This window comes from Zalophus californianus, chromosome 11 (genome assembly GCF_009762305.2).
Source record: "Zalophus californianus isolate mZalCal1 chromosome 11, mZalCal1.pri.v2, whole genome shotgun sequence".
Lineage (NCBI taxonomy): Eukaryota > Metazoa > Chordata > Mammalia > Carnivora > Otariidae > Zalophus > Zalophus californianus.
In genome coordinates, this window is record NC_045605.1 from 54,227,177 (window position 1) to 54,241,201 (window position 14,025).

The window sequence follows — 14,025 nt, forward strand, 5'->3', positions numbered from 1 at the left end:
GCACGTTCTGCATGGACCACTGGGTGTTATGCACAAAGATTGAATCATGGAACACTACATGCAGAACTAATGATGTAATGCATGGTGATTAACATAATAAAAAATTTTTTTAAATAATAATAATAAAATGTACACCCATGGACCCATGACAGAGCTTAGAAAGAGAATAGTATTAATATCTTAAAGGCCTTCTATGTGCTTTTCCTTCCCCAGAGATAACTATTCTAAACATTTATGTTAATCCTTCTCTTGCTTTTCCTTCCAGTTTTACCACGAATATGTGTATCTCTAACCAATGTATTTTTGCTTAATATTGAACTTTATATAAATGTAATTATATATTCCCCTGTAACTTAGCTGTTGTTCCCTTATTGTTCATTCGTTTTAACATGACTCTCTTTTTTGAGATTCATCATACTAATACATATATACACCTTTCTATGAAAATACCACAATTTATTTTCTGTTCTGTTCTTAATAGACATTTAAGACGTTTCCAGTTTGAGAGTATTACAAATGGCTATTCCTCCTGTGAATATTCTTGTACATCTCCTAGTCCTGGTACATGTATGCAAAAGTTTCTCTGGACACTAGAGTATAGACTTTCAAGGAATTGAGAACAATCTAAATATCCATCAAAAAGGTAATGATTTAAATAAAATATGACATATTTATATGATGGAATATTATATGGTAGTCAAAAGGAATGAATCATTACATTGAAAGATAAAAGTGAGAGAATAGAAGCACAATGAATTATACTATTCAGGTAAAAAGAAATTAAAAATGCACATAACACAATACTAAATATATATAAAAATATAAAAAATGAACTGGAAGTATATACACTAAACTCATGATAATGGTTCTCTGGGAAAGAAAGGAAAGGGGAATTCAGCTGTATCTACAGTGTTCTATTTCCTTTTTAAAAAAAGGTTAAAAATAAATATGACAAGGGGCGCCTGGGTGGCTCAGTGGGTTAAGCGCCTGCCTTCGGCTCAGGTCATGATCCCCGAGTCCCAGGATCGAGCCCTGCATCAGGTTCCCTGCTCCTTGGGGAGTCTGCTTCTCCCTCTTCCATTCCCTCTGCTTGTGCTTTCTCTTTGTCAAATAAATAAATAAATCTTTTAAAAAATGAAATAAATATGACAAAATATTAATGGTTGTTAATTCGAGGTGATAAAATATGGGTATTTGTTACCTTGTTCTTTGTAATTTTTTTCTTTTAAGTTTTGTTTAAAAAAAAAATGTCCCAAATTGGACTCAGAAGAATGTGGGGGAGAAGAATGTGTAAACATCATTTAAATATTTTTAAGTGTTTGCCAGGAGTTCATCTAGTATTCAAAATAATCTTACTGTGGACAATTTTTAGTGGTTTTCCGTCTTTTGATGTAATTTTAAAAGAAACACTGTGGGTTTTTGTTTTTTTTTTATTGCAGAACAGCTTTTTCATATGTCATACTATTTCCATAGGACAGATTCCCAGCCCTGTAATTACTGGATCAAAGAATGTGAAACGGGCGCCTGCGTGCCTCAGTTGGTTAAGCGACTGCCTTCGGCTCAGGTCATGATCCCGGAGTCTCGGGATCGAGTCCCACATCGGGCTCCCTGCTCAGCGGGGAGTCTGCTTCTCCCTCTGACCCTCTTCCCTCTCGTGCTCTCTATCTCTCATTCTCTCTCTCTCAAATAAATAAATAAAATCTTAAAAAAAAAAAAGAATGTGAAACTTTGAAACATTTTCTGCGCTCCAGGAAACTCCCAATATACCTTACTTCCGGAAATCCTAACTTGAAATATTATAGATCTGGGAGTGCTTTTTTTTTTAATTTTTTTATTGTTATGTTAATCACCATATATTACATCATTAGTTTTTGGTGCAGTGTTCCATGATTCATTGTTTGTTCATAACACCCAGTGCTCCATGCAGAACGTGCTGGGAGTGCTTTTTATAGGCACAAAAGGTCCATCCTTTAATCACTCTCTTTTTTTAAAAAAAATATTTTCTTTATTTATTTGACAGAGAGAGAGAGAGAGAGAGAGCGCACAAGCAGGGAGAGCAGCAGGGGGGGAGGGAGAGGCTGGCTCCCCGCTGAGCAGGGAGTCCCAATGGGGGCTCTATCCCAGGACCCTGAGATCATGACCCAAGCTGGGGGCACACGCTTAACCGACTGAGCCATCCAGCGCCCCCCCCCCCATTCCTTTAACCTCTCGTAACTGATATTTAATTCTACTACTATGGAGCTCAATACCTTTTATACATATACCTTTGCATTAACCTCTGATTTGATCAGCATTCATTTAGGTAAAATGTTGAATACATTTTCAGACAAATCAGAAAGGGTTTTCTAAAGAGAGCCGTTCAAATATAGAAGCTCCTCATTACTGGAGGCAGGTAAGCAGAGACTGGACAATTACTTGGCAGAAGATTATAAATTCCTTCTTTCTTTCATTCCTCAAACCTTTAGGTTACAGCTTTTCCTTGTGCCACGTGCGAGGACCTGAAGACCCAGAGGTGAAAAATTTTAGGGTGCTGCCACCCAGGCTAAATTTCAAGAATTTGACTAAATGATCAGGTCCTGGTGTCTTCTGAATTCTTTGTTGCCGGCTGGACCTTAATTTTAGGTTCTGGAAGGTGTGCCTGTGAACGATGGGAAACCCAGGAAATGCAAACTAGCTTTTATGAGATTTCGATTAATTACGTTTCTTGAAACAATCTATCAAGCCTACCTGTGGGTGCTGGATACAGACAGAAGAAATTCTGGAAGACGGACCATTCAGGATCAGGGGAGGGAGAGGCAATTCCTGGTGGGGGAGGTGGAGCGAAAAAAAGCAGTATCTACTAGTCTTCTTCAGTTTTGCTCAATTCGTGTACCCCCTACCCCACGGCATCAAGCCCCCAAACCCTACCTGCCAGAATTAGCCGGGGCAAGAGCTGGAGCAGCGTGGGCCATTTAGTACCCCGGAACCTCGTGCGCGGGGTCCCGGCAGCACCGTGCTCCGGGAAGTGTTTGGGCTGTGCACCGCCCTGCGCCATGCCCTTCAGCGGCGTTCTCGGAGGAGAAAGCTCGCGGCGTACGCCCAGGCAGTGGTCCTGGTGGTTTTCTTTGTAATTGGCGGTCCGAGGCCAGGCCTCAAGTGGGAACGGCGTCACCATGATGAGCGGAAGGCCGGGCCGAGTGCCCTTACAGTTCTTGCCGGATGAGGCCCGGAGCCTTCCCCCGCCCAAGCTGACCGACCCGCGGCTTGCCTACATCGGCTTCTTGGGCTACTGTTCCGGCCTGCTTGATAACGCGATCCGGCGGAGGCCGGTGGTGTCTGCGGGTGAGGGCTGCGCGGGCTGGGTCGGCTGGGAGGAGAGGGGGACGCGGGGCTGCGGGCCGGTTGCTTTCGTTTGTCCGGGCCTTTTCACCTAGCAGGCCCCGCCTCGCCTCCCTGGGGCATCTGCGTCCCGTGAGCTCTTCAGAACCCGGTAGGGCCAAAGTGTCATTTGGCACTTCAGGAAACTGAGGTCATTGAAACCCACGAACCCACAAGTGAGTCTGTGAAGGCCCCGGGACCGGACTGCCAGGTCCTCTCTTGGTTCGCGCAGTGGTGTGTGCAAAAATGAGCGTATACTTTGTGCCATGCACTGCTAACATTACGTGCGTGGTAGTCGTTATCCTCAAAATCCTTTTTGGGGAATGAAGAAACAGAGATTTAGAGGGGTTAACGCATCTTGCCCAAGGTCCTATGGCTATGAAGTAGCCTGTTTTTAGACCTCACATGCATATTCAAATCAGTGCTTCTCAAACTTAACTATGCATACTAATAACCTGGGGGTCTTGTTAAAATGTGGATTTTGATTCAGAAGGTCTGGGAAGAAGCCTGCTGTTAACAAGCTCCCAGATACTGCTGGTCTGGGGACCCCCCTCCCTCCTGCTTTGAGTAGGAGAGGCTGAACCTCTGAGCTGTATTCATTCCAATCTATCTATCTATCCATTCATTTATTATTTACTTATTTAAGAGAGAGAGCTCGAGCGGGGAGGAGAGGGAGAATCAGGCTCCCTGATCAGCGGAGAGGCGGGGCTGGATCCCACAACCCCAGGATCATGACCTGAGCTGAAGGCAGCAGAGGCTTAACTGACTGAGCCACCCAGGTGCCCCTGGACTGTATTTTCTAGTAGTGTGTCGGTGGTCTCCTGTCAGATAATAGCTGACATGGTAGCTGTGCTAAGGGCAATGGATTTCCAAAGGGAAAACAGGAGGGAAGCTTTGGAAGAGGTGTCTTTGAACTTAGCTTTGATTTATCAGGCAAATACTAGGAGAAGAGCCTTCCAGGCCCATGGGAGGCTAGTGGAAGTAAATGGAGACAAGGGCCTCTGAGCCTAGAAGAGTTTCCTGATTGAGTGTGCAGGGTAGGGTGATAAGGCTAAGGAGGAGATTTAGGTAGATAATGGCAGTTTATTCTCTAGGCAGACAGGAAACCTTTTTAGCTTTTGAGAGTTGTTGCGGGCAGGGGTGCAGAGTGGAGAGATGCAGTAATCAGGCATTGTGTTTTTTTGTTTGTTTTTTGTAAGTAGGCTCCATGCCCAATGTGGGGCTTGAACTCACCACCTTGAGATCAAGAGTTGGATGCTCTACCGACTGGTCCAGCTAGGCACCCCCAGGCCTTGTGTTTTATTTTTCATTTATTTATTTTTAGAGAGAGAGCAACCTCCAAGATCATGACCTAAGCTGAAATCAAGTATCAGACACTTAACTGACTGAGCCACCCAGGTACCCCTGGGCCCTTGTGTTTTATTTTTTTTTATTTTTTTAAAGATTTTATTTATCCACTTGTCAGAGAGAGAAAGACCATACAAGCAGGGGGATCAACAGGCAGAGGGAGAAGCAGGCTCCCCACTGAGCAAGGAGCCCAACGCAGGACTCAATCCCAGGACCCTGGGATCACGACCCCAGCCGAAAGCAGATGCTTAACCGCCTGAGCCACCCAGGCACCGCTGGGGGTCTTATGTTTTAAAAGGAAGGTCAACTTGGGGTGCCTGGGTGGCTGCTCAGATCATTATCTCAGGGTTGTGAGATTGAGCTCACATGCCCAGCTCTCTGCCCAGTGAGGAATCTGCTTGAGATTCTCTCTCCCTCTGTTGTGTCTCCCCCCATCCCGCTCTCGCACGTGCATGCTCTCTGTCAAATAAATAAATCTCAGAAAGGGGGGGGGTCAACTTTGTCAATGCAAAGCACTATTGGAGCCAAGGTGCTCAGTTAAGAAAGCTAATACAGTGGTTCGGGCAACCAGGAATCACCTCATTTGTGCCTCTTTTTGCCACCTTCCAGCTCTATGTCATGCCGGAAGGCCAGCTCCCAGCTCCCCAAATCTCAGCATTTCCAGTGCTCAAATAGTATTGAAATCCCATCTCCCTTGGATATGACCCCTCTCCACAGAAAGGAGTGATCTTTGTCTATTTCTGTCTTTAGGGAGATGAGGTTTTCTTTCTTTTCATCACCACTCCACATTTCCCCAAGCCTGTCGTTTGTTGTAATGGAAAGAACTCCACTGTGGAACTAAACGGCCTTGCTCCACTGTCTCCTATCTGTGTTGGCTTGGGCAAGTTACTTGGTCAGGCTGTTCAGAGGCAAAAAGTATCTTCATCTCTAAAATGAGAATAATTGGGGCGCTTGGGTGGCACAGTTGGTTAAGCATCTGACTCGTGGTTTTGGCTCAGGTCGTGATATTGGGGTTGTGACCTCAGGGTTGTGAGATAGAGTGCCGTGTGGGGCGGAGTCTTCTCAAGACTCTTACCCTCTGCCCTCCATCTCCCCCACCCGTGTTCGCTTGCTTGCTCTCTCTTGCTCTTGGTCTCTAAATAAATCTTTTTTTTTTTTATTAACATACAATGTTTTTGTTTCAGGGGTACAGGTCTGTGATTCATCAGTCTTAGAAAATTCACAGTGCTCATCATAGCACATACCCTCCCCAATGTCCATCACCCAGCCACCCCATCCCTCCCACCCCCCTCCACTCCAGCAACCCTCAGTTTGTTTCCTGAGATTAAGAGTCTCTTATGGTTTGTCTCCCTCTCTGGTTTCGTCTTGTTTTCATGTTTCCCTCCCTTCCCCTATGATCCTCTGTCTTATTTCTCAAATTCCTCATATCAGTGAGATCATATGATAACTGTCTTTCTCTGATTGACTTATTTCACTTAGCATAATACCTTCTAGTTCCAGCCACGGCATTGCAAATGGCAAGATTTTGGGTTTTTTGATGGCTGCATAATATTCCATTGTATATATATGCCACATCTTCTTTATCCGTTCATCTGTTGATGGACATCTAGGCTCCTTCCATAGTTTGGCTATTGTGGACGTTGCTGCTATAAACATTGAGGTGCACATGCCCCTTCAGATCACTACATTTGTATCTTTGGGGTAAATACCCAGTAGTGCAATTGCTAGGTCATAGGGTAGCTCTATTTTCAACTTTTTGAGGAACCTCCATACTGTTTTCCAGAGCGGCTGCGCCAGCTTGCGTTCCCACCAACAGTGTACGAGGGTTCCCCTTTCTACGCATCCCTGCCAACATCTGTCATTTCCTGACTTGTTAATTTTAGCCACTCTGACTGGTGTGAGGTGGTATCTCATTAAGGTTTTGATTTCTATTTCCCTGATGTCGAGTGATGCTGAGCACTTTTTCATGTGTCTGTTTGCCATCAAATAAATCTTTAAAAAAAATGAGAATAATTAGTCCTTGCATATTTGTTGTGAGAATTAAGTGAGATTCTATAGATAAAATGCCTGGCACACAGAAGGTGCTGGACAAAGTTTCCATTTCTTAGCTGTTGTTACGCAGTTTACAGTATCTTTGTTTGTTCAGCATTTACTGAGCTCTTTCTCTGTGCCAGGCAGTATTACATACCAGGTATATGGGGTGAAGAATACCATCCCTGACCTTGAAGAGCTCTTAGTCGAGTCAGAGAGACAAGTAAACAGTCCATTATGGGTCTAGGTATAACAGAGAATGTATTTTCATAGAAGTAGGTGAGCAGTGAGCACTTTGGGAGCACAAAGGAGGTACAGATTAAATCGAGACTATTCCAGAGGAAGAGCATAGTGGTCAAGAGCACATGATTTTAGGCTTGACACCACCTCCATCCTACTAGCCATTTGATTCTGGGGAAGTTATTTATCTCCATGAGCGTTCATTTCCTTCTCTATGAAATAGGGATGCTATCTCCCTCCGTGTGTCTGTGCGAACTAGATGAGATGATGTATAAAGCCCTTAATCTAAGGGCTAGGGGCCAGAGTTCCTGAGTTCCCTGGGTGTCCCTAAGTTGCTTTGGAAAATTTAGGTCTTGGTATGGTATCTGAATGTAGTCCACAAAATTAAATATATTTGTTGATTTCTAGGTTTTTTTTATTGATCAGTAATTTATGGTGTTCTGCAAAGAGCACCATGGCTTCCAAGTTTAGAGTCACTTAATAAAGAAAGGGAAAATGATTGTGGAGGGGTTGTGCATGTAGTGGGAGGGAGACCACCACTGAGAGGTAGGGAAGAGGTTAGGGAAAGGCAGACAAGGTAGGAGGCCACACCATGCCTTTAGGGCTGGGACACTGACATCATCATTGGAAACATTCAGGAAGTCTTCTGTGAGGGATGTGGGTAAGCATAGGGAGTCTGGGTCTTGTGTAGTCCAGTGGCACACAAGTAGAACCGAGCACACTTTGGTTTACTGTATTGCAGGTGGCCCATTAGGGGAACCAATGGCTGTTTGGGGTAAAGGAGAATGCAAAAGAGTCTGGGTCCTGTCCAGTCCCAGATCATAGTAATATTTTGCATTTTTATTGTTTTATACATTTTTCCAAAATATTTTTACATGTATTTTCTTTTGGTTTACATAACACTGCTGTAAGAGTGAAATGATAGGTATTACCCTTGTTTAAAGGTAGTAAATTGACTTGCCCAAGGCCATTTATCCCTTTATTAAAATTTATTAAGTGCTACCTGTGTGCTGGTATACAAAGATGAATTAAGCATTGGCTTTTCGTGGTAGTAGATGGAAATAATTTCTATAGCAGTTTACATATTAACTGAGAGGCGTTCATTCTGTTAACCCCATTAAGGAAGGTTCTGGGAAGACTTCTTAGCAGAAGTGATGTCTGAATTGAATCTTGAGGAGGTCTTTGGGCAGAAAAATAACCAGTGGGTGGCATAAAAAAGCATGAAGGCATCTAATTTGCATGAGGAATTAAAAGTAGTTCAGCATTGCTGGAGCACAATGTGCGTTATCGGGGAGTGTCAGATGAAGATGAAGAGTCAGCTCATGAAGGGCCTGGGAGGTCATTATCTAACAGTTTGGTCTCCTGTTGAGTGTAGTTGAAGAACAAGGGGCTGACAAGCTAGGTTTGTATTTTAGTAAAAATTCCTCTAGTGACAGAGTAAAGGCTGGGATAAGTGTGGAATGGAAAATGAGATGAAAGAGAGAGGAGTTAGTATGAGTGAGAGATGAGTTCCCTGAAGTGAGGCAAGGAAATATTTATAAGGACTTGACAGGACTCAGTGACTGGATGGGGGGATGAGGGTTAAAAAAAAAAAAAGGATGATTACTGTATTTATTACCCAGGACTTGACTTCCTGGGTGAATGGTCTTATCATTCTCTGATTTAAGAAGAAGAGGTATGAATAGGAAGGAAGGAAGTTCATTTGGGGGGTATTCAGGGGAACATACATGTCAAACATTTGGATATATCTGTTATTCAGCATGGGTGTTTGAGTTGAACACACTTGCAGGTCACCAGTATATGGACGGAAGATAAAACTATAGGAATAAACGAGTTCCTCAAAGGAATACATGTGGGATAAGAAGAGGGCTGGGGATAGAATTCTGGGGCATAGCTAGAAAATCAAACTTGTCCGCTCCTCCTGGGCCTCATGATCCCAGTCCTTTAGCTAGCAGCCCTGCCCCTGTCACCGGTCAGAGCTCCTCTGGAATCTGCAAGGGAGCAGACACCTGGCGTGAGCTTCCATGTGTTCGGATCCTGCCTTCTGCTTGGGCCCCATGCATCAGGCTGGTGTGCACTTAATCTGCCTCTGCCCTCCACCCCCCACCGCCAGAGCACATCTGAATCCAGCCCCCTGAGGAGGGGCCTCTCCTGGCTCCAGGGGCCCACATGCCACTGTGCTCCAAACCCCCACCCCATCTCTGCCTGGGCCTCCCTTGTTGGGAACTTGGGTTCCCAGACCCAGGGCTGAGCCCCTAGACAGTGCCATGCGAGACCCTTGGCCTGCCCCACCACCCAGACCAGAGTGCCTGGATGCCCCCCACTCCCACTCAACATGGTTCCCACACACTGGTCTCTGGGCCATTCAGGGGATGCCCTTTGTGGACCTGCAGAATTTCTATGAATATAGTTTTTTGTAAACATTTTGTAACAATTTGGGTTTCATAGTAACTGTGTTACTTGCCAATCATTCTAGGCTGATGTAAATAACTTTCCAAATAAATCTGATTATTTTCCTTTTTAAGACACTGTGATATATCAAAGTGCACTGTTTACTGTATGAAGTAATATGGTTTTAAATTTTAAATAAATGTTTCTAGGAAAAAAAATCAAACTTGTAGTTAGCCTTTTTAAAAAGATACTTCTGTGTATAAAGTTCAGACCTTTGGATCTCCCCTTCAGAATTTAAATTTTGGCTTTCCCTAGATCACATGACTTGATCCTCCCCAGTCTCATTATTATAGGATGATTTTTTTAAATATAGTTTTTGAATAGGTAATTCATACACATGGTACAAAGTTTAGAAGTTAAAAAGAGAATTGATTTTTTTGTAGAGTAGCTGGTTGCTTTGGTAACCAATAAATATGCCAATATAAATTGGTATATGGAGACAAACCAAATTGCTTTTTCAAGCATAGTAAAGGACTTCACCTCTGTCACATCACATCCTGAACAGGTCCTGGAATACAAGTTAATTTAGGTTTTCAGGATTTTGTAGTAATCCAACTTTTCTCCTGAGGAAATTTATAAAACCTGCATTTAAAAAAATCTTGGGTTCCATTAATAGTTATGTTTGTAGATTTAATGTTGCTTTTCATAATTGCCAGATTTCTTTAGGAAGATATATCAAGGTCAAGGCTGTTTTTTCAAAAGAGCCATGTAGAAGAGCCTTTTTTTTTTTTAAGAATGATAGAAGAAATAACAATAAATTGTATGTCTGAACTGCAAAACTGATTTTAAATACACATTGACTGATTTTTGCTTTCTTTGGGATTTGTCATTTGAATTTTAGGTTTGCATCGCCAGCTCCTATATGTTACTTCCTTTGTCTTTATTGGATATTATCTTTTAAAACGTCAAGACTATATGTATGCTGTGAAGGACCATGATATGTTTGCTTATGTAAAATCACATCCAGAGGATTTTCCTGAAAAAGGTATTTCAAGTTAACTGTAGCAAACCTCTTTCTTTTTTTTTAATTTTTTAAAATTTTAATTTATTTATTTTAAGATTTTATTTATTTATTTGTCAGAGAGCTCACAAGCTGGGGGGAGCAGCAGCAGAGGGAGAAGCAGGCTTCCCACCACACAGGGAGTCCGATGCGGGACTCAATCCGAGGATCCTGGGATCATGACCTGAGCTGAAGGCAGACGCTTAACCAACTGAGCCACCCAAGCGTCCTTTTTTTTTTTTTTTTAAATGTTTATGTATTTATTTGAGAGAGAATGAGAGAGCGAGCACAAGGGTGGAGAGGGAGAAGGAGAGAAGCAGATTCCCTGCTGAGCACAGGGCCCAATGTGGGGCTCAATCCCAGGACCCTGAGATCATGACCTGAGCCAAAATCAGGAGTCAGAGGCTTAACTGACTGAACCACCGAGGCGCCCCTTGTTAATCTTACAGCTGCCTGTGGCTTCAGGTACCTTCAGTATTCTGGTGACTCCCACATCCTTGCCTATCAACTAGAATTCTCTTGAATTTGTATATCCAGTTTCTGGCCTAGTACCTCTGTGTCCATCAGGCAGCAAACAGAATTTATGTCCCCTCTGCCTGTGCAGACTTCCTGTTCTGTGTTGTGCTCCGGAGAGTGGCACTACTGTCCACCTTGCTCCTCCAGCCAGAAGCCCGGGAAGCATCTTCCAGTCTTTCTTTGAATTCTCATTCGTCTTCAGGTCTTGCTGTTCTACTTCCTAAGTATTTTTCAATTCTAAACCTCCATCCCATTCCCACTGCCACTGCCCCGGTCCGTGCCCTGATAATCTCTTGCTTTTGCACTAGCGTTTGTTTCACCTCTGCCTTCAACCTTACCAAAGATCAGGTCTCTGGATAAATGTGGATATGCCTAAAAGGGATTGCTTACAGTAGCTGCCCATTGCCTTTAGGATAAAATCCAGACTCTGAGGAGGGCTTATTTCCCCAGGCTGAGCTAATTGCCTGGCAGAAGGACTTTGCCCACGCCTTTTATCCACCACGTGACATGCACGAGTCTGTTCCCTCACTAGACTATAAATTCATCTTTGTTTCCCCAGCCTCCAGTACAGAGCCTCTGCTAGTAAGCAATAAATAATAGCTGACCTGATCTACACAGAACCCCGCCTTTAATAATAAATAATTATTATTATTTAATATAAATATAATATATATAATATATATTGTAAATAAATAAAATAATAAATAACAATAAAAGAGTTATATTACAATCAAATTTATAGTTGAAGAGCAATAAGTAGAGTGTGCTGAGGAAATTCCTGTTTGTCACTGGGCCAGGGCTTATTTGAGATGATATGACTCTCAATCCGGAATTTGCTCAGTGGACAGGTAAAGATGGAACAAGAGGAGGATTAAGAAGGTACAGGATGGGGGCGCCTGGGTGGCTCAGTCGGTAAGCGTCTGCCTTGGGCTGAGGTCATGAACCCAGAGTCCTGAATTGAGCCCCATGTCGGGTTCCCTCCTGAGTGGGGAACCTATTTCTCCCTCTCCTCCCTGTTTATGCTCTCTCTTGCTATCTCTGTCGCTATCTGTCTCTCTCAAATAAATTAAAAAAAGTAAAAGATTAAAAAAAAAAAAAAAACCTGCCTCATGAAACGCTGTGTCCTGAACTTGCTGTGTATCACTTTGTACACCCTGTACCTTCTTTCTTTCTTTTTTTTTAAAAATTTTATTTATTTATTTGACAGACAGAGAGGGAATACAAGCAGGGGGAGCGGGAGAGGGAGAAGCAGGCTTCCCGCTGAGTGAGGAGCCTGATATGCGGGACTCGATCCCAGCACCCTGGGATCATGACCTGAGCCTCAGGCAGACGCTTAATGACTGAGCCACCCAGGCGCCCCCATCCTGTACCTTCTTAATCCTCCTCTTGTTCCATCTTTACCTGTCCACTGAGCAAATTCTGGATTTACCTGTCCACTGAGCAGATTCCGGATTGAGAGTCATATCATCTCAAAGAAGCCCTGGCCCAGTGACAAACAGGAATTTCCTCAGCACACTCTACTTATTGCTCTTCAACTATAAATTTGATTGTAATATAACTCTTTTATTGTTTGTATTTTACATGTATGCAGATGATACAGATGTGCACATATGTGAATGAATGAATGCAGAAAATTTTTGAACTTGTAAATATATAGATTTTAAATAGATTTTCCTATTCATATAAATGTGTAATATTAAGCATTTAAGTTTCATTATATGGAAGGATGGTCTCTAAGGTCCTGTTTAGCTCTAAAATTTTATTATTTAATATTCCCATAGCCTTCAGTCATATATGTGATATTTATGGTGGATCAAAAGGTACAGCTTTTTTTTTTTTTTTTTTTTTACCAACAAAGAGTTCAAAGACTAGAGTACAAAGCCATGAATACTGGATGTATCAGGGATGGGGAACACTCAAAACTGCTGGGTGTTAGAGTTGGAATCTTGGGAATATTGATTCCTAAGCACGAGACACAGTGGTGGAGCGGTCCTCAGTCCCCGGCCTCTGGCTTCTTGCCTCCTCTGTACACTAGCTCCCTCTGTCAGCACGAGCTTGTGTCGCCTCACAGCCTCATTCAGTCTCTGAGCTGCAGATTAGTGGCAGGTGTGCTAACAGCCTCCTGCACTGACAGCAGGGACCTGGAGCTTAACCACCTTGACTCCTGGCCCTCCCAGCTGACCTGTGCCCCTCTCTGTTCATTCCTTCCTTTACCCCTTTAGTCAGGACTCCCAGCAGCACTTTGCCCCTCCAAGCAGCCATCTGGATGTCACCACAGATTCTTTCAAAGTTATCCTTCATCCGGTGAAACGGAATGTCTCAGTGGTTGCCAAACTATGGTTGAGGACAAGAACATAAGGAAATTCTTAGGAGTTTATGTCTATAAAAATATTAAGTGTTAATTTTCTTTGGGAAATATGATTTCTGAAACATAATTGAAAAGTAAATTTTTTGTGATCTTTCCCTTTATAGAAAAGAAAACTTATGGTGAATTTCTTGAAGAATTCCATCCAGTGCGTTGAAGTCTCCAAAATGCTTACTTTGGTTTCACTGATACCAGTTATTTCTGAATTTGGTGGTACATGTTTCCGTATATCTGAAGTTTATGTTAATCTGTATGTTAACACCTTATGATTAAAATGGTCATCATGAACACTGACTTCATTTTTGTCATAAGAAAAATAATTTCATCAGAGAATGATCAGTTTCCATTTGCCCAATTTTTTTTTTTTAACGATTTTATTTATTTATGAGACAGCGAGAGAGAGAACACAAGCAGGGGGAGTGGGAGAGGGAGAAGCAGGCTTCCCACGGAGCAGGGAGCCCGATGCGGGGCTCGATCCCAGGAGCCTCGGATCATGACCTGAGCCAAAGGCAGATGCTTAATGACAGCCACCCAGGTGCCCCTCCATTCACCCAATTTTAAGAAGACATATGACAGATTTAAAATGGGGAGTTTAGGGCGCCTGGGTGGCTCAGTTGGTTAAGCGACTGCCTTCGGCTCAGGTCATGACCCTGGAGTCCCGGGATCGAGTCCTGCATCGGGCTCCCTGCCCAGCAGGGAGCCTGCTTCTCCCTCTGCC

The 14,025-nt window shown here is 43.2% G+C and overlaps 1 protein-coding gene across 1 annotated transcript; it reads left to right on the forward strand.

Moving 5' to 3' along the window:
• Positions 1-2,950: 2,950 nt before the first annotated feature.
• Positions 2,951-13,601, forward strand: NDUFC2 (NADH:ubiquinone oxidoreductase subunit C2). The gene is made up of 3 exons (XM_027580108.1): positions 2,951-3,321; positions 10,268-10,411; positions 13,415-13,601. The coding sequence occupies exons 1-3, from the start codon at positions 3,153-3,155 to the stop codon at positions 13,462-13,464; spliced, it is 363 nt and encodes a 120-aa protein (XP_027435909.1). The 5' UTR covers positions 2,951-3,152; the 3' UTR covers positions 13,465-13,601.
• The last annotated feature ends 424 nt before the right edge of the window (positions 13,602-14,025 follow it).